This window comes from Rhinolophus sinicus, linkage group LG09 (genome assembly GCF_036562045.2).
Source record: "Rhinolophus sinicus isolate RSC01 linkage group LG09, ASM3656204v1, whole genome shotgun sequence".
Taxonomy (NCBI): Eukaryota; Metazoa; Chordata; class Mammalia; order Chiroptera; family Rhinolophidae; genus Rhinolophus; species Rhinolophus sinicus.
The window spans coordinates 65,840,692-65,862,045 of NC_133758.1; the positions used below are offsets into that span (position 1 = coordinate 65,840,692).

The 21,354-nt window shown below is 40.3% G+C and overlaps 1 protein-coding gene across 2 annotated transcripts in view; it reads right to left on the reverse strand.

Moving 5' to 3' along the window:
* Window positions 1-10,950: 10,950 nt before the first annotated feature.
* Window positions 10,951-21,354, reverse strand: part of EPDR1 (ependymin related 1) — a 44,054-nt gene continuing 33,650 nt past the window's right edge. For both annotated transcript variants that reach the window (XM_019710248.2, XM_019710249.2), the window contains exons 2-3: window positions 13,733-13,941; window positions 10,951-12,602 (exon numbers count right to left, since the gene is read on the reverse strand). In XM_019710248.2, coding sequence (XP_019565807.2) covers window positions 12,406-12,602; window positions 13,733-13,941 — 406 coding nt within the window. In that variant the 3' untranslated portion in view covers window positions 10,951-12,405. The remainder of the gene's footprint in view (window positions 12,603-13,732; window positions 13,942-21,354) is intronic.

Here is a 21,354-nt window from a genome sequence, read left to right on the forward strand (position 1 = left end):
TTTAAAACATTTCCCATTAAAATGTCTTCTATCTAAACAGTTGTTCAGCTGAATAACAAGAGGCCTGTCTCCCCAGCGGTCAGACATGTCCATGCTTATGGGAGGTGTGGGCAGGGAGGCCGCGCCTCCAGGCAGAAGTTGTGCCCTCCCCACAGCACTGTTGAACACGGTCCTCATCTTATGTGACGAGTTAGTGGCAGGAGGGGGTTGTCTTAGTCCCTTTGCACTGCTGTAACAAAATACCACACATTGGGGAGCTTACAAACAGAAATTGACTTCTCACAACTCTAGAGGATGGCAAGTCCAAGCTCAAGGAACGGCTGGAGTCTGGTGAGAGGCTGTTTCCTGGTTTACGGACAGCAGTCTTCTCACTGTGTCCTCACATGACAAGAGGGGTAAAGGGGCTTTCTCCAGGCACTTTTACAAAGGCACAATCCCATTCACGAGGGCTTCAGCCTCATGACCTAATCACCTCCCAAAGGCCCACCTCCTAATACCGTCACCTGTGGGTTAGGATTTCCACATATGAATTTGAGAGGAGGGAAGCAAACATTTAATCTTCATTAGTAAGAGAAGCAGGCCAATTCTTCATTAGGAAAAGAAGGAGGTGTCTGGTCTCAATTGTTGGTGGCTCTCTGAACTTCGTCCTCAGCTTTTAGCATTAACGTGATTCCATGGAAATAGGAAAAATTCTAATTGATATCCTATTACATAGCATCACAGACATGGTCATGAATATGTGCACATTATTCATAAATAATAAAATGGTCTCTATAGTTCTAATAGTACACAGATACACACACACACCTAGATATTACACTGAGGGAAGATTTTCTTGTGCTGCCATTATCTAATTCTCTGAATCTGAGGTAGATTTAATCGTGATTTACACTGACTGGGATTTCCTTGACTCCTCCTTCCTCCTCACTTTCCACATCTAATACATCAACGCATCCCTCTGACTCTACTTCTGAACATATCTTGACTTTTCCCCTTCTTCCCAGCCCTCCGCTGCCACCCTCATGCAAGCTGCCATCATCTCTCCCTGGGCAATGGCAGTAGCAGCCATTGTTTTTGCTTTCCCTCCCACTCCCCTAAAATCCATTTCCACATAGCAGACAGAGGCTCTTTCTAAATTATAAGTCAGATTTTGTGATTCCTCTGCTGAAAACTTTTCATCAGCTCCACATTGTCCTTAAAATAAAGTCCGGACTCCTCGCTCTGGTGCCCCAGCACCTGGGATCCAACCATGTCAGCCTCTTCATCTCATCTGGAATCACTCTTTTTGAAGGTCTTGACAACAAAGCTCCTTCCACTTGGGCCTGTACATTTCCTCAAACAAGATGAACTCATTGCATACTGATGCTGGACCTTTTAACAACTAGCTGCTTCTTGATGTTGAGATGTCTAGTTAAAGAGCACCTCTTCAGAAAGGCCTTCCCTGACCATCTCCATCTAAAGCAGTTATTTATTCACGCTACTCTATCACCCTCTTTTATTCTGTTTAGTTCTGGTCGCTCTCTGGTTTTTGAAAGGGTCTATCTGTTGTCTGCCCCCACACACACACACACCAGAATGGAAGCTCCCTGAGGGCAGGACCTTTCCTGTTTTGTCTGCCACTGTATTTCAGTGCTTAGAAGAGAGTCTCACACACAGGAGGGGCTCACAAAGCTTAATGAATGAGTGGGTTCCTGATCATTTGGACAGGTGATAGTGCTTCTTCAGCCTGAAAACTACAATTCCCAGGATTCTTTTCTCTCTGTGGGGAACTTCATATACTGTGAACAATAGAATACTCCCTGTCCTATGGCTGCTGCTAGAAATAGGATTACCCGGAATTTATTTGTAAAGTGATGGTATTGAGGAGTAGGGTGAAAATAGAGGGTGAAGAGATGGCTTCAGCTGTGCCAGAAATTCTCTCTCCCAGTAGGAAAGGTACAAGCTGGCTTTCTGACTGCTCAGCCCAATCCTTTAGCAAAAGTGGTAACAACGTATGGGAACATCTTTGTACCTTATTCCTGCTTGCTGTGGTGCTTTTGAAAACCTAGCTGTGGCCCCTGCTCAGCTGACCACTCTGATGGCTAGTTAGTGACAACTGTTGCACATATTGGCAAACTGCAGATGGTTACTTCTTGTTTCCAGCACTACTGTGACTTTATATCTTTTCTTTGTTTGTTTGTTTGTTTGTTTGTTTAAATGTGCATTTCACCATGAAGTTTGGGAAAAGATAAGAAGGTGCCACCACGACCCAGAAGTCCACCAAGCACTGCCGTCACAAGGGTGATTTTAACAATAGTTTTATATTCAGTCCATTTTCAAAATTGGCTGTAGAGAATTGTGTTTTAATATATTCATTAGCCATTTTTTTTCATTTAATAAATGTGACTCTTATAAGTAACATCCTAATAGCATATACTTAGAAGGTAAAATAATAGTTGAGAATCGTTATCAATTATCCTCTCAAGTCACGGGCATTTGATATAAACTTCACTCTTCTCATTTGTAAGATGGACTAATAATAATAGTATCTAGCTTAAATGTTGTTGTAGAGATTAAATGAAATAATCAGCATAAAACTCTGAATAACACCTTGACACAAAGTAAATGCTGCTTAATATTCTCTAAGATTGAGGCTGATATTATTTTATTTTCTCTATCCTTAAGATGTTGTGTGCAAAATGGCAAGAACCATAAGATCCATATTTATGAAGAGCAAGTCACTGTTACTTTAAAAATTAAGCTTATATTATCCCCGATAGTACCTGATTGTGGCTAGGGCTAAGTACACATTTCTGCCTTTGGGTGTGAAGCAATGGAAAACATCTCAGAGGGCAGGCTAGCTATGGGCCAAGGGGAGCTCACAGAGTGCACTGCCTTCCAGGGTCCAACTAATCCTTAGCATATTTACAGTCATAAAAAGTTTGATTTTGTCGGCCCATGGTGGATTGGTCAGGTTCTCTTAGGAAAGACAGTAAAGGTAGGAAGTATCTAATATTTTTGGTGCCTATTACTTGCAAAAACCATCTGCTACATACTATATGAATGCTATTTCATTTAATCCTATCAAAACCTTTTAAAGTCGGAAGTAGAGAAAACTTAGGCTCATAGATTGTTCTAATAACTTGTCCAAGGTAGTAAGTAACCTAATCTGCATTTGACCTCAGGTATGTATAATTTCAAACACTTGTCCTTTCTATTGCACTGCATAGCCTCCCTCAGAAACTGACATACTCGTATGCTAAACAACTTTGATAAGAGACTGGTATATAAACCAGAATGACAATGCATTGTTTTACAATGGTGTTTTTAACCTTTCCAGAGAGTGGAATACTGAAATCTGCCATTTAAAACATTCACCTGTGATAAATCACTTGAGAAGCAAAATTCCTTATCAGAAGGTAATCAACCTAGTCTGGAGGAATAATGCTTCCAGGCTACGGGGTATATTGAGTTCTGACTGACCCATAGGCCTAGCCAAATCTTTCTTTTGGTTTTGAGCATTCTTCTTCGTGTAGATTGGCTATTGTGCTGACCAGCTAAGATATAGGGAAGGCAACATAAGACACTGAGGTGACATCTTTCTTCCTGTGACCTTGGTCCTTTCCTCTGCAGCCAGCCAGTTTGCTGAGCTGGAAGTAATAAGATCTACTGGAGTTGGGATTCATAGTAGAATGGATAGACCTAGTAACTCAGCCTGTGCTGGCCTGTGGCTACTTTGGCCCCTATTTCCTCCACGTGGTCAAGCCTTGTTCACCAGAGTTCTACTGAAGTACCTGCAGCCAAATGTTCAGCTAAATATGGTGATGGTTGGCTTGGCTCTGTTTTCTGAGCTTGCTCCTTTATGGATGCTTGACAGAAAGAGGAAAGTAAAATCTTGGTATTCCTGGATCTTGGCCAAAGTATCAACAAATAATGTTAATCTTAAAATTATCCTCTACATTCTCTATCTGCCAATTCTGTAATTTTCTCTCCTGGACATTGTTAAATGAATATTGCCAAATCCTTAGTCTTAGATTCCCTGTCTAAATTCCATGTAAACCAACCTCTTTCTGCTAAAACGTTTTGTCCTTCAGACAAAACAATAATATTCCAGTGTTCTTTCATATCAGCCCCATTCTGACAGCACCATGATGAGATGGCATTCCAGTGACAATCTCACCTTATTAGGTCTTCATGATTTTGCCACTTTTTTGCCCTGAATGTGCAACCTTCTCTTTCTATGGTTTAAATACCTAAATAGCTCATTTATCCATTCATTATGTAATGTTCCTAATCTTTCAGTCATAGAGCTTAACCTTATTTCCAAGTTTGGGGCAACTAAGTTTAGCCCATTTACGTCTGACTTCATCAAGTAAATTTGTGACATCAGAAATATGGCAATGTGAGGGGTCCTCTTGATGAAGAAAATTTGTTACTAACACTTTTCTGGAAACACATGGATTCATCTAAATTGAAAATTTATTGACAAAGTTATTTTTTAATAGACTGGTGTACTGAATGTTTATATATTGCAAGAATCTGAGGAAAAATTTATCTCCCTTCCAGGAGCATCCACTGTAAACATTATAATAAATTCTATCATTCTTGTATTAACTGAACTATCTGAATTATCTGAAAAAAATTATTTCTCCCTTTTTCTAACCGTTGACCCAGGAAATACAAAGTTCTCATGACTGAACTGGGAAGTAAGGGGTTTAGGAAGAGTAAGATAGACTAGCAAGTTTTCAAAATCACATGGAAACCTATTATTATCCAAAGATTATGTACATAATAGTGTAATTTCCGTACAAAATTAAGCTAAAATATGCTCTCCAAGGTTCAATTTGTAGGTCAATTGCTTTGTAGCTCCTACCAGGTAGTCCCCAGCTGGTCACAGGCAGTGGATGACCTGAGCCTGCATTGGGGTCCCTCACAAGAGGCCCCAGAACTGACGTACTTAGAGTTTGGCTTCAGACCACAGCAGAACACTGCCCAATTAGCCCCACAAGTGGCACACACAAAGATTGGTCTCAACAGGCACAAGAGCCCACTGGGGCAAATCCCATTTAATGAGATAAGCCCCCCACACAGCAGCCCATAAGCTGTGTATGGGGCCAAACCCTACAGCCAGTCAGCCTAAGGGTCAGTCCCACCTACTGACATGCAGTAGAAATCAAGGCTCAACTATAACAGGAGGGCACACACAACCTACACAAGGGACACTCCTGGAGCACCCAGAGCAGGTGATCAGGGAGACTGTGCCACTGGACCCCACAGGGCACCTACTACATAAGACTCCCCCAGCCAAGACTGGGAGACATAGCAGATCTATGCAATACCTACAAACAAACACAAACAGACAGCCAAAATGGGAAACAAAGAAATATATCCCAAATAAAAGAACAGGAGACAATTCCAGAAAAGGAACTAAACAATATGGAGGCAATCAATCTGCCAGAGACAGAGTTCAAAGCAATGGTTATAAAGATGCTCAAGGAACCTTTATGAAAATGATATTGTAATGATACTGAGTTAATTTTTGTTCCAATAAAGACATAGCAAGCAACAAAAAATACATAGAAACCATAAAAGGAACCAATAAGAAGTAAAGAATACAGTAACTGAAATAAAGAATGCACTAGAAGGAATCACCAGCAGACAAGATGAAGCAGAGGATCAAATCAGCAATTTGGAAGATAAGGTAGAAGAAAACACCTAAGCAGAACAGCAAAAAGAAAAAAGAATCCAAAAAAATGAGGAGCGTTTGAGAGACCTCTGGGACAACATCAAGCATAACAACTTTTGCGTCACAAGAGTCCCAGAAGGAGAAGAGAGATGCAAGGGATTGAGAACTTACTTGAAGAAATAACGACTGAAATATTTCCTAACCTGGCAAAGCAAATAGACATACAGGCCCAGAAAGTGCAGAGTCCCAAATGAGATGAACCCAAACAGGTCCACACCTAGACACATTATAATTAAAATGGCAAAGGTTGAGACAAACAGAGAATCCTAAAAGGAGCAGGAGAAAGGCAACTAGTAATTTATAAAGGAGCTCCCATAAGATTGTCAGCTGATTTCTCAATAGAAACTTTGCAGGCCAAAAGGTATTGACACAAAATATTCAATGTGATGAAAAGCAAGGACCTACAACCAAGGGTACTCTACCCAGCAATGCTAGCATTTAAAATTGGACAGATAAAGATTTTCCCAGACAAGAAAAAGCTAAAGGAATTTATCATCACCAAACCAGTATTGCAAGGAATCTTACAGGGACTTCTTTAAGATGGAATAAAAATCCAAAAATATGAATAATAAAATGGCAATAACTACATATCTATCAACAATTATTTTCAATGTAAAGGGATTAAATACAGCAATGAAAAGACATAGGAGGGATGAATGGATAAGAAAACCAAACCCTGCCTACAAGAGACTCACTTCAGATTGAAAGACACACACAGACAGAAATTAAAAGGATGGAAAAAGATATTTCATGAAAATGGAAACAAACGAACAAACAAAATCTGGCGTAGCAATACTTATGTTAGACAAAATAGGCTTTAAAACAAAGGCTATATATAACAAGAGAAAATGAAGGACCCAGCAATCCCACTTCAGGGTACTTATCTGAGGAAACCCAAAATGCTACGCCAAGGGAACCTGTGCATCCATATGTTCATTGCAGCATTGTTTACAATGGCCAAGATGCAGAGGCAGCCTGGGTGTCCATCAATGGATGAATGGATAAAGAGGAGGTGGTACATATACACAATGGAATATTGGTTGGCCAGGAAAGGGAATGTGTTCTTGCCATCTGTAGTGGCATGGATGGACCTGGCGGTTGTTGTGCTGAGTAGAGTTTATCAGACAGAGAAAGACATATATAATGTGATTTCGTTATATGTGGAATCTAAGAACAAAATTAACAAACCAAACAGAAACAAACTCATAGATATAAAGAACATTTTGATAGTTGTCATAATGGGTGGGGAGTTAGGGGTGCAAGTGAAAAAAAGATGAAGGGATTAAGAAGTACAAATTGGTTGTTACAAAGTAGTTATGGAATGTAGGGCATAGCATAAAAAATATAGTTAATAATAGTGTAATAACTATATATGGTGTCAGATGAGTGCTAGATGTGTTGGGGTGATAGATGACAGAGGGTTGGGGGACAGGGTGAAAAAGATGAAGGGATCAAGAAGTACAAATTGGTGGGGCCGGCCAGGTCGCTCAGGCTGTTAGAGCTCCGTGCTCGTAACTCTGAAGGCTATCGGTTCGATTCCCACATGGGCCAGTGGGCTCTCAACCACAAGGTTGCCAGTTCAATTCCTCGCATCCCACAAGGGATGGTGGGCTCTGCCCCCTGCAACTAAGATTGAACACGGCACCTTGAGCTGAGCTGCCTCCCAGATGGCTCAGTTGTTGGTTGGAGCCCGGGCTCTCAACCACAAGGTTGCCAGTTCAATTCCTTGACTCCCGCAAGGGATGGTGGGCAGCGCCCCCTGCAACTAAAATTGAACATGGCACCTTGAGCTGAGCTGTTGCTGAGCTCCCAGATGGCTCAGTTGGTTGGAGCATGCCCTCTCAACCACAAGATTACCAGTTCAATTCCTTGACTCCCGCAAGGGATGGTGGGCTGTGCCCCCTGCAACTAGCAACAGCAACTGGACCTGGAGCTGAGCTGCGCCCTCCACAACTAAGACTGAAAGGACAACAACTTGAAGCTGAACAGAACCCTCCATAACTAAGATTGAAAGGACAACAACTTGACTTAAAAAAAAAAAGTCCTGAAGTACACACTGTTCCCCAATAAAGTCCTGTTCCCCTTCCCCAATAAAATCTTTAAAAAAAAAAAAAAGAAGTACAAATTGGTAGTTGCAAAAGAGTCATCAGGATGTACAATAAAGCACAGGGAATATAATATGGTAATAACTATGTATAGTGCCAGGTGGGTACTAGATTAACCAGGGGGATCACTTCTTTAATTATATAAATGTCTCACCACTATACTGTATACCTGAAAATAATACTAAATGTCACTGTAATTGAAAAAATTTAAAAAGGGGAGAAAAGATGAAGGGGAATAAGAGGGTCTAATTTCCAGGGATAAAACAAACAAGTCATGGGATGTAATGTACAGCACAGGGAATATAGTAAATAATATTGTGATCACATGTAGGTACAGTGTCATATGGTTGCTGGACTCATGGTGTTGATCACTTCTTTAGGTACAAAAATGTTGAATAACTATAGTGTACCCCTGAAACTAATATAATATTGTATGTTTATGTTAGCTAAATTTTTAATAAAAATCTGTAAAAAAAAAATGTTTTCAATTTTGTTTCTATACAACTTTATTTTCTGTGAAGAGAATTCCACATTTTATAATGGAATTTAATGGTAAACTTGTCTTCACAAGGTAACCCTTTGACTTATTTGTGTTTTTTGATAATTTTCTTTATTAACACTCAACTAAAATTACAATGTTAGCCATCATGGTTTAGTAAGAAGAGTATATATTTTGCCATCAAAAATTCTCCTGATAAAGCAAAAGAAGACTGGGCTGTGGGATTTGAACAAATGTACATTAAAATAATTATACAGTGTACCACTGCGAATGATATAGCTGCCACTGTAGCATAGAACACAGAAATATACTCAGATTACCTAAATGCTCTGTATGTGGTATTCACTGCAAATGTTCCTAAATGATAGATTAATGATAGCCAAGTCATTGATTGCTGAGGCTACATTACATTTTCTACCTTTATGAAAATGATATTGTAATGATACTGAGTTAATTTTTGTTCCAATGAAAACAATATGAATTTTTAATTTGGGATATCATAAAAGTAAGCATCACTCTCCCTGAATAAAATATGCAACAATTTAGAGGCTCCATATATTTTTACACATGTAGCTGAGTTAAAAATTCTGCTTTACAACAAATAAAAATATATTTCAATTGTAATTATCCTAGCATAGTTCTTAAAAGAAAATATTTACACTAGAATATCAATATGGAAAGTTAAGTTTGTCTTTTAAAGAGATGTTTATTTACAAGGCCTTTATATCTCATAAATTATTCACAAGACTTTAGCTGAGGAGGCTCATTCTCTCCTCGAATTGTAGTCATTTTGACTCAACAAGTGTGGCAAGGACACCTTTCCTGCATTTGAAGTGTTTTGCTTAGATGGTGGAAGATAAGATCTACATTCTTGGAAAAACTGAAAAAAATGCCCTCATGTTGTACAGGTGAATACATAGGGAAAATGATTTAAAATAACAGAGGGAATATTGGAAAGATGGAATTTGTAAAGAAAATCCAGCAAGATGAGCAAGATGTGAGTGTTGGGTTTTCAAATGGTGTGGAATTTAGCTTCGTAGGAAATTAAGTGTATTTCATGGGATATTTCCTCAGAGACCTAAACTTTTTGGCCTTTTAAAAATATTTAAATAATTTTAAAATGTGTTCCAATTTTGAGAAATGCAGCATGATCTTTGTTAACAAAGCTTCTTGTAAGAAAGTCTTCCTGCTGATAGAGCAACAGGGGCAGAAAGGCCAGGCCCCTTTGACTCACATGCATCAGTGGGAGAGAGGGGAGGATGGCTGTCCCAGGGCTGTGTCTTCAGAATTGAAGGCAGAGGATAGTGAACACCTCAGTGCTTGCAGGGATCCTGTCTATTTGCCTTGGGAGAAGTGGAAGTAAGTTGTTGTGATGTAGCGTAAAGGCTCAGAGACACATGAGGCAGGGTATCCACAGAGTGGCACCCAAGCCTAGTTCAGGCCTATTGTCAGGAAGACTATGGCTGCAGGTGAGACACTGCATGTCCCTCTCCATCAATAGGGGCAGTCCCTACCTTTTTTAGGAGCCCTCTTCTTTTTCACGAGGATGGCCACTAGCGAGTTTTACATAAGATTGGTGACTAAGGAAACCCTCCTGCTACCCACAGGTGACACAGGCCTCACTTCTCAGGCTCTGCGGCAGTTGGGAAAGAGCAGCACTGAGTGCCGAGACTGAAAAAGGAATCAAAAGGGGCTGATCTGGAAAAGGGGCTGATCTAAGGGGCCTTGGATACTGTGCTAAGAAACCTCTGCTTCACTTTAGACAGTAGAGAACCACAGGAGCTGGGCACCACCAGGTGTGTATAGAGGTCCCACCAGATATAGAATCCTTCTGGAAGGGGGACTTTTTATTTGTTTCTGTGAAACGGCTTAACTACTAAAACAGGCCAACTGAAAAATGAAAAGGCATCCACTTTGCATATCCTTGAATAAAATAGAAGGAGTTCCTTTCCTCTCTCCTTTGAGTGCCCATTGGCACGGGCACAGACAGAGATCCACAGCTAAGGGAGATGTGCGGTCTGGAGAGCAGCAGGCCATCCTGTGGGTGCAGAGACAGGAAGTAGGGCAAACACTGTCACAAAGGCGTTATCAGGCTGGCCCACCTCGAAGGCCTTTGTGACAGTCCCCTGTCTATTCATTCCTTAGTGGGGTTTCACTCTGCTCTGTGACTCTAAGAACAGCATGGCACTGGAGATAACAGGGCTCAGGGTTGGCTTATGAATCAGTGAATGAATGAGCAGAGGAGGGTATCTAGAAGAAAAGACCAGGGCAAGGACAGAGAGTATGAAGATCTTGTGCAGGCCCGCAGTGTAAAGAGCCTGCACCTGGATGGTGGCTGAGGGGGTGGACAAGGGGCAGCAGCTTTAAGAACTCTTCTGATAGGATGCTGGACACTGACGGCCTGTGAGCACTGGAGGAGAAAAGTAGGTCAAGAATGACCTAAAGGCTTCTGACTGAGGCAAATGGACTTGAAGTGGAAGAGCAAGATTTTGAGAGAGGAAAATAAATGTGGTTTAGATCACATGCAGCACTTTATTCATTAGAGAGGAGTTTTAACTCCCTCATAACCAAGATAATTCATATTTATTACAAAAGCAAAGATATCAAAGAATACTTCAAAATGCAATTAAATTTGTTTATTGAAATAATGTAAACTGTGAGTAATACAGATCGTTTTCAGCATAATATAGGTGTCACACATTTTGCCTTCTAATGGGTGATAAATAGATGTGCAGAAGAAACACAGTTGTAGAATAATTTAGAATAATAAATTTTATGACTAGGAGTCTCTCTAGGGATCAGCAAATTCAACCCCATTAACAGATGAGGAATCTAAGGACCAGAGAGGCTGGCATTCTCCGTTCTACAAACCTGTAGGGCACTGACCATGTGCCAGGCACTTACTTGGTGCTGGGCATATAAAAGTAAAGGAACCTATACTCAAGGAGCTCATAGACAGGCTAGCGTATGATAGTGTCCTGTATGCAGGAAATGAACTCACAGCATAAATACGTGCTGTGAGAACAGCAGGCTTAAGCTGCAAGGTGCACTCAGTCTAGGCTTGGGAGCAGCTCTCTGAAGGTCAAGTGTGAGCTGACCTGGGAAGGATGAGCAGAAGTCACCTAGACAAGGAGGCTGTGAAGCAATGTCCCAGGAAGGCTAAGGTGAGGGAAAGCATAGTGCATTTAGCTAATCGAAGGAGTTCGAGTACAGGAGATGCTAGTCCTGGGCTTTGGAGGCCGTAGTCTTCTGACTCCCAGGTCGATGCTGTTTTTGGAAATACCACCTGTCTCTGTAGGTCTCCTGACAAGTCTGTGATGATTCAGCACAAGCATCAATACTCTTGCATAGAAAAAAGGAAGCATACGTGGCTCATGCTTACCCAGGGATAGGCATTAAGATTTCCAAACTCTTTTGTTTAAAATGTCTCTTGAGAGGAATAACTACTTTGATTTATAGCCTTTCATTTCCTCCCAAATTGTTTACATCAATTGGCTCATGCCATGAAGCTGTTAAGTCTGGAAGGGACTTTAAGGGATCACTTTTTCAGTCAGTAGCCAAGGGAGCATGGTGGGGGTGGGGCAGACAGAGCAGTCACTACCCTGGTGCAGGCAATCCAGGGCTCATTATCTGTAGAGAACTTCAAAATGCATAATAAAACTGACCAAAATTGTTCTGCTTTTTACTATCACCAGGTGCAATCTGGCAATTTTCGGTAATGTCAGTAACGAAACATTCCTCCCTGCTGAGGCAGACTGCTCCGGCTGACTCCCAGCCCCGTGTAAGCCACAGAACTTCATACAGACCTGCACTTGCAGATAGCACAGCCCCAGAGAGGTTACACAAAGCCCCCATGTTCATCTCTTCAGTTCCTATCACCAGTCTCCATCCTATTCCCTCTTTTAAACACAGCGTGAGTAGTCAACATCATATGTACCAAAATCCCACATCAATGTTTATCTTCCTAAAAGATGGTAAGTCTCCAAAGAAGATTCTCATCTCTCAAGCCTCAGATCCGTTCTGAGCGGCGGCCGTGGCGTCTGATGTCGTGTGCTGACACTTCCGTGTTGGCAGGCTTACCAGGAGCAGTCCTCACTCATCCTCTCCTGCTGGGCCGTTTGGCACGTGCTCGGGGGAATAAACACCGTGGGGTCTTTGATACCCAGCTGGATGTCGAAAAACCGCGTGGACAATATCACACTATAATTTTTGGTGAAGGTTTCCTGGACGGGATAACAATCCTTGACTGTATAAATGCCAATCCAGGTTTCATCTATAAGAGGAAAGGGAGTTGACTTTTTAATATAGAAAACAGGCAAAACACCTATATTTTTTTTATTGTGGTAAAATATGTATAGCTTACCATTTTAACAATGTTTAAGCACATTCCTGTAGCATTAAGTACATTCACATTGTCGTGTGACCATCACCACCACCCTCTCCAGAACTTTCTCACCTTCCCCAATTGAAACTCTGTACCTGTTAAGCCCGCCCCCCATCCCCACCCCAGCCCCCAACCCCTGGCAATTACTACTACTTTCTGTCTCTATGAACTCGACTACTCCATTACCTCATATCAGTGGAATTATATAATATCTGTCCTTTAGTGACTGGCTTATTTTACTAGCGTAATGTCCTCTAGGTTAACCCACACTGTCAGAATGTCCTTCCGTTTTAACCTGAATATTATTCCATTGTTTTAATACACCACATTTTGTCTATCCATTCCTCTGCTGATGGGCACTTGGGGTGTTTCCTCCTTCCAATGATTATGAATAATTCTGTTATGACGTTCAAACATCTGAATCCTTGCTTTCAATTTTGGGGGGTATATGCGCAGAAGAGGAATTGTTGGGTCATATGGTAATTCTATGCTTAATTTTTTGGTGAACTGCCATACTGTTTCTTGCAGCATAAAGGCCTGTGTTTTTGACACAGTTTGGGGTAGGTGTGTTGGCAGCAGACCAGAGCAGAGCAGAGCTTCACATCTAGTATGTATAAAAGCAGACATTCAAAATAATGGGAGTAAATCTGGTCACTGTGACTTTAGGAAGTGATGCAGGGGGAGGAAAAGGAGGCACCCTTCCATGTCCACTGGTCTTAGGGGAGGAGGGGGATCATTAAATGTCAGAGTCAAGGCTAAGTCCATAAGAACTAATGTGGCAGAAAGATACAGGTGGTGTTAGAAGGCTGAGGTGTTTCAAATATGATGCTTAGCTCCTGGTGCTACACAGCTAGCAGAGTACATGTGAGGTCTTCAATGGGTGTGTGTGTGGGGGGAGGTTAAACAATTCAATTAAGCTTATAAACTTCCTTAACAACTACCCTCCTTATGGACTTAAACATTTTTTCCCCATCATGCTTCCTGAGTTGCAACCCTCCCATACTTTTTTGAACCCTTACACGATCTAGCTGACTTTCTGTCAGACCACTCCTGGACCATGATCTGCTCCTGAGGCCCCCCTATGGAGTACTGGTCCTCAAAGGTGGAGTTCTGAGGGATGTCAAGAGGGTCCCAAGGGTCCATCAGAGTGATCTTGGAGCACTGCTTGGTGGCTTGTTCAATCTGAAACATCACTCCATCTTTATAGAGCAAAATATATTCAAATAATCTGAAAGACAGATTAAAAGAGAATAGCTAAGGACTTTAAGTTACATTCATCATGCCTTTTATTAGCACAAAGGCCAAAAGCCTTTGATACAAATTACTCTTAAAATGGAAAATTAATAGTTTTGTTTGCAGGCAATCATTTGCTTATTTATAAACACTCAATTATATGAACCACCTGAATATGAAATAATTAAAGTTCAGAGCTCAAAACTGAATATTCACTGGACAATTACTTATCAAGTACCAAATGCCAGACATTGTGCTTGGGATACAAACAGGAAGACACGGCCCTGAGTTAACAGATGGCTTGTAACCTATCTTTCAGAAATAGGGACAAAGGAGGATTTGACCCTTGGCTTGGCTGAGTTCTCCTTGCAGCAGTAAGTCAAGGAATTACCGGGGTACGAATACTGAATGCAGGACAAGGAGTTACGGGGTACGCATCCGGAGAGCGGGACGAGGAATTATGGGGGTACATATACTGTATGTAGGACAAGAACTTGCTGAGGATAGACCAGGCACCTGTGCCCCAATGTCTCAACCATCAGTCATGAGTAAACGGCTTTGGTGAGGAGGCATATCTGCCCTGAGAATGGATGACCCTCACATACAGGGAGGAAGCTGAGACGAAGAAGGACAAAAGCAGAGGGGACCCCAGAGTGAACGGCTCCCCGTGCAGTCTGTCTACATGTTCTCTGCCTCTTGTCTCATGCCTACATGCACACCCTATTCCCAGGCTGTGCCTGGGGTCCTCAGACTGCCCATGATTACGTTGCAAGCTGTGCTGTTAACAGTACTGTGTCACTCTTAAAGCTAAGCCATCTTGGGGTTGGGTGAAGCCGCTGTGTTTCTATGCATTTGACTGTCACTCCAAAACTCAGGCCATGCTGCTGGTTGAGCAGAGTGAGGTTGCAGCCCGGGCCTCAAAAAGTAAAACACACAGCACCTGAGGGTGGAAGAGCCTAGAGAAGTGGCTTTTCCTGAGCAAATAAAGATAGCCAACATAAATTATCTGTGATACTCCACTCCAGAGCCCCCATGGAGGATGACTGTTTCTCCATTCCAAGTCTGAGTTTAACGATTATTTTCTTCAGGTAAAAGTATTATAAATTATCATTGTCTATATGGTCAAAATAGTATTACTGTTAGGATTAAGCTTCCGTTTTTATAAGCTGGTATAGAAATATATACATGATCTCATTATACTCGTATATATATTTAGATATATTGATGCTGTTTATTCCAGAAAATATTGGAAATGGCTTACAAGGCCAAAACCAAGCACAGACCTTTAGACGTGAGAGAGTATGTAGACAGAACAGGTAGTGTTCCTGTTATGCCATATTGCTCAAAAATGGAGTCAGCTATATGCGAGTATACATGCGAAGTTCACATCAAACTATAAGTCCTTTGGAGGAGTTTGGGGTTAGACTGTCACTGTTTTCTCAGTATGTCCCTGGTACATCAGAGTCTAAATATTCACGGAAGGGCTATAGAAACAGCATCATCTTTAAAGCATAGTCCATTCGTAAACACAGGAATCTCTGTGCATACACAAATACGTACTGTTACAGCCTGCACCTGGATGGTGGCTGAGGGGGTTGACAAGGGGCAGCAGCTTTAAGAACTCTTCTGATAAAATACTGGACACTGACTGCCTCTGAGCACTGGAGGAGCACTGGTCCCTTTAGTGACAGAAGGCCCCCCAAAAAAACACCTGTACTCTGCCCTCAGGGCTGGTCTACATTATTCTTCTCCTCACCATCAGCATTATCCTCTTGTGCTTTCCCAAGTTTAAGGTGGTTAGCCTAGAGAATCATTCCTAGCTTTTGCTGAAACTCCAGTTGTGTGCTTCTCAAACTGCCATGAGTGTCCCCTGGAAAATATGCAGCCATGTTCAGGAGAGGGAGGTTCCTTCTTGAAAATAGCCCTCAGCCCTGTGAATCACAAGATCACAGAAGTGAGAGCCTGGCAGCCATGTTTGTGTACATGACTTGGTCATGCTCCACAGAGCTTGCTGGACCAGAGATGGACATCTGACCCAGGGTAGAACAATCAGCTTCTCTCCCTCAGGTATTTGGAATTATGACAGAAGTTCTGCCAGTCCATCACTTCATGTGGCTGGATGTGTCATACATAAACACAGAAGCTGTAGGATGCTATTTTCCAACATGTGAATTGAGTAAGAGCAAAGAATGAAGCAGAGAAAAGCACAAGCAAGCTAGGATTCCAACAGCTGTTGAGTTCCTGGATGCATTTCTTTTCTGAGGTCAAGTGCCTGAGATCCCCTTGCAAAGTTATGATATGTTTCCTTTGTTCTAATAAACTTTCCTTTTCTGCTTGGAACTTTTTGTGTGACTCATAACCAGGACTCGTTTCTAATAGAGTTGAAGACTCCACTCACTGTTCCATCTAGAGCCTGGGTAATAGCTGCTAGTGCAGCTGTTCTGGGAGATGCACAACATAACCCCCTGCGGAACCAAGGGCCACCAGCGCCCGGTAAGTCACCTGCCAGGGAAGGGCAGGGGACAGCAAGAGAGGAGTTCGGCCACCTTCACTGTTTTCCTGAGGCCAGTTCTGCCCATACAAAGAAGTGCAATTTAATTTTAAAATAAGAATTCTAGACTTGAAACAACCATTACAAAATGCTAACGTTTGTTAATTCTGGGTGGTCTGAGCACAGGTGTTTGCTATGGTGTTCTTTTCTGTTTTCAAAATATTTTTTTAAATGACGGCATAGTCTGATATGGAGCTCTGTTGACAGTACCTTAAGTAAAACAGAAAACATTAATTTAATGAGAAACAAAATAGAACTGTAATAATTTGTTTTTCAAAATACCCTGTGGATACCAATGTGAATACTGCTCTGTACAAAGTTTTGGAAAAGAAGTTTTTCATGATGCTGTAGTGGTGTGTATGTTTATGTGAAGTTATCATGTAAGGCTCTCCATTGAAAATAGGATACAGAGCCTGTAGCCCGACAGAGCCAGAAGGTCAGAATGCAGAGGTCAGCCAGGGTTGAAATGAGTCATCGGCCTGGGACACTGTGCGGGTAATAACTGTAAACCCAAAGTACTGAGGGGTTTCAACAGCAACTGGATCCTGGGAGGTGAGATCAAAGCCTGGCTCTGAAGTGAAGGGAAGTTGTCACAAACCATACCCCTGGGGTGCAGTCAAGCACGGTGAGGTGCTGGAATGGATGTGGAGGACAAGCCAGGCAGGCCAGCCTGAGTCAACAACAGCCTGCAAACTCCTCCTTGCTGGCCAGACACCAAGCAAAGCTCAGTTACGGGGAGGGCCCCACCTCCAGGCCTCAGGTGTGATCAAGGGTCAGCAGGCCGGGCTGTCCCCGGCAATCTCAGTGCAAAGGAGGTGCCCAGAGCCCCATTTTGCTTCTCACCTCTGGGACAATGAATTCCTATTGCTTTTGACAAAATTCTCAGACTGCATTGACAATTTATATTATTTCCTGAAAATCTGTTTTCCTAAAGATTAAGCTCTACCATCCCCGTGTTTTCCAAAACATTGAAAACTTGCAGAAGTTCTGTTTATTTTGAAAATAGGTTTCTGGATTTTATAAAACTGATTCACGTTTAGTGTAAAAAATGCAAACAATAAGGAAAAGGAAATAAAAATTGCCCAGAAACTCTAACTTACAGAAATAACTCTGTGCATATGTCTAAATATACGTTGATTTATTTAATATAAATTTTTAGTTTTAATTGTTGTAAAATACATAGAACATAAAATTTCCCATCGTAACCATTTTTAAGTGTACAGTTCAATAGTGCTAAGTTGTGCAAATGATCTCCATAACTCTTTACCTTGCAAAACTGAAACTCTATACCCATTAAACAACTCCCCATTTCCGCTCCCCCAAACTCCTAGCAACCACCATTCTACTTTCTTTGTCTATGAATTTGACTACTCCAGGTACCTCATATAAGAGGAATCATACAGTAGTTGTCCTTTGTGACTGGCTTATTTCATTTAGCATAATATCCTCAGGGTTCATCCATGTTGTAGCATGTGTCAGAATTTCATTCCTTTTTAAGGCTCAGTAATATTCTATTGAATGTATATATTACATTTTTTATCCATTCATCCATAGATGGACACTGAGTTGTTTCCAACTTTTGGCCATTGTGTATAATGCTGCTATGAATATGAGTATGCAAATATCATATTGATTTTTCATGTGTACTACACACATTTTACAAAAATGAGTGAATATTATTTATTTGTTTTCTAACCTGCATTTTAAATTCAACAATTTGTCCTTGATATCCTTCCAAGTCACACGCAGCTCTATGGAATCATTTTTTTCCCTAATTTATTATGAACTATTCTAAATATGCAGAAGAGCTAAAGGCTTAGTAAATAATTACCTTTATATATACCACCTATATTCAAAAATTGTTGCATTTTGTCATATTTGTTATGCCTATTTTCTAAATATTTCTTAGAAACAAGGACTTTCTGCCTTGTGGCCATGATACCATTATCACACTTAAGAAATTAAAATATCAAATATATGGTGATGGAAGGAGAACTGACTCTGGGTGTTGAGCTCACAATATAGATGATGTATTACAGAATTGTACACCTGAAACTTATGTAACTTTACTAACCATTGTCACCCCCAATAAATTTTAATTAAAAAAAATAAAATTTATTCCCAAATACCAGCTAATATTTGGTTCATATTAAATTGTCCCCAAAATATATCTTAAAGCTGATTTCTTACATCAAAATCCAATCAACATTCAAGCATTATATTTGGTTGTTATGTCTTTCCTCTTTTAAAAAATCTGGAACACTACTACTATCTATTTTTATTTTTAACATGGCACTGACTTTTTGAAGATTCAATGTTTGCAGATATTCCACAGTCTACATTTCTTTGGTAGTTTCCTCATGATGTCACTTAACTTGTTCCTCTAGCTTCTGTTACTCCTACAAATTAGACATGAGATCGAAGGGCTTGTTTAGAGGTGTGTTAAAGATTTTTGGAAGAAATATGTCATTGGTAAGGCTGTGTACTTCGTGTTGCATCACATCAGAAGACAGACAATAGTTTAGTGGTTACTAGAAGGTAAGTGGGAGGGGGAGTGGTAAGATGGGGGTAAATGGGGTCAAATATATGTGATGGAAGGATAACTGACTCTGGGTGGTGAACACACCATGTGATATATAGATGATGTATTACATAATTGTACACTTGAAATCTATGTAATTTTACTAACCATTGTCACCCAATAAATTTTAATAAAAAAAAGAAGACAGGTATGTCCCACCCCACTATTAATGCTATTAACTTTGATCGTCAAGTTATGTGGTTACTCCAGATGTGTCTCTCATAAAGGTGTTTCATTTGGCAATTCCCCAGTAAGCTGTGGGTGATACTTTGCGATGCTGGGGATATTCTGTTACCTTATCATTGTCACCTAATGGTTTCAGATAAAAGCATTTTCTGAATCAATTATTTCACTGGAGATTGGCATAACAGTACCAATGTTATAGCAAATGACATCTAGCTATCTATGTATCTATATGTATGCATGTATGCATGTGTGTATGTATGTATGTATGTATGTATCTATCTATCTATCTATCTATCTATCTATCTATCTATCTATCTGGGTACAACTCTGTACTCTTGTGTTTTTATTTATTCAATGTAAGACAAACAATTAAAGTAATTATTCCTTATGATGCTCAAATAGTTGTAAGTTCAGTCACTGGAAGTTCCTTCCAACTGGTGTTTGTGGCTTCTGACATAATCCCATTAGTCTTTGAGTGCTTCCTGGCTTTCTGTGATACAAGAAGTCTCAGGCTCACCTTAGAATCTGCCTGCACCAAATCTGCTATCAGCCATTTCTCTAGGAACCTTGGAGCTTAGTGGTAAACAACTTAGAAACTGATGTCAGGGCTGGGAGTTTGCTTATAGTCATTGGGATGTCATTGTTTTGAGGACCTAGCTATGGTCAGTTTCCTAGATTAAAATAAAATCATCAATTTATATTGCTATTTCCAATTTAAACTTAACATTATAGATTTTCCCCTACTGTTTTTGTTTTTATATTTGTATCTTTCTTCTCCTAAAATAAAAATCATGCTTCCTAAAAACTTTGACAAATTTACTTATTTGCCTTATGCTACAATAGTAATGAAATAATAATTTCAAAACTATTGTAAAAAATAGAACTGCTGAGTAAAGTTTAAGATTTCACTGCAGCACTTTCTGTCCTTAGAATATAACTCACTAAGATGTAGAGTCAGTACTATGTTAAAAATTTACTTGGAATAGGCTATTCTTTGTGTGGTCATGTTTAATATATTGTTAGGTTCATTTTTTTGTGTTTTCTTAATTCAGGGATTTGACACGTTTCCTTTTTGATTTGTGTATTATTTAAATATGTAAAGCTATTAATGTTTCAAACTCAAAAAATATAAAAAGGCATATTCAGGGAAGTCTCGCTCCTATTCCAATCCCCTCCCCAATCCCTCATTCTCCCTCTGAATAACACTCTTCACTGGCTTCCATGTTATTTTCTTGCATGTCTTTTGACACAAAAGAAACAAATACACGTACACATTCTTATTTCCCTCTCTTCTTTACTGAAAAGGTAGAATGCTATATACACTTCTCTACACCTTGCTACTTCCCCATTAGAGGCTGTCCTTATCGTTCTTTATGTCAGTATAATAGTTTATTGTGTGTAAGTACCATTGCTTATTTAGTCAGTCTCCTACTAGTGAACATTGGTTTGTTTCTCTTCCCATGAGATTGCCCAAAAAGCCACAGTAAATATAACCTTGTGCTGTTTTGGAGGTGTGAATTACGAGATGTGACACAACTAGGTCAGAAGGTATTTTGTTAAATATTATCAGATTTCTCTCCCTAGGGTTGCACATTTTGCACTCCCATTAGTAATATATAAGAGTGCCTGTCTTCTTTTTTTTTTTTTTTTAATTAAAGTTTATTGGGTTGTTCATTGTGGTTTTATTTACGGTGGCCAAGACATGGAAACAACCAAAGTGTCCTTCGATAGATGATTGATTGGATAAAGAAGTTGTGGCATATATATATACAATGGAATACTATTTTACCATAAGAAAAGATGAAACAGTGCTATTTGCGACAACATAAATGTATCTTGAGATGACTATGCTAAGCGACAGTACTTGTCTTCTTTACTCTTTCCAACAGAGTATGTTGTCAGATTTGGATTTGTGCCAATCTGATAAGTACAAAATGTTATGTCAGGTATTTTTTTTAAGAACCTTTTTTTTTGTTGTTGTTGTTGGTAAGTGTAACCTACAAACAATAGACTGCAAAAATCTAAAGTGTAGAGCTTGAGCAATTTTAGAGTGAACACCTGGGAGGCACTCCAGAAGCCTCCCCCTCTTG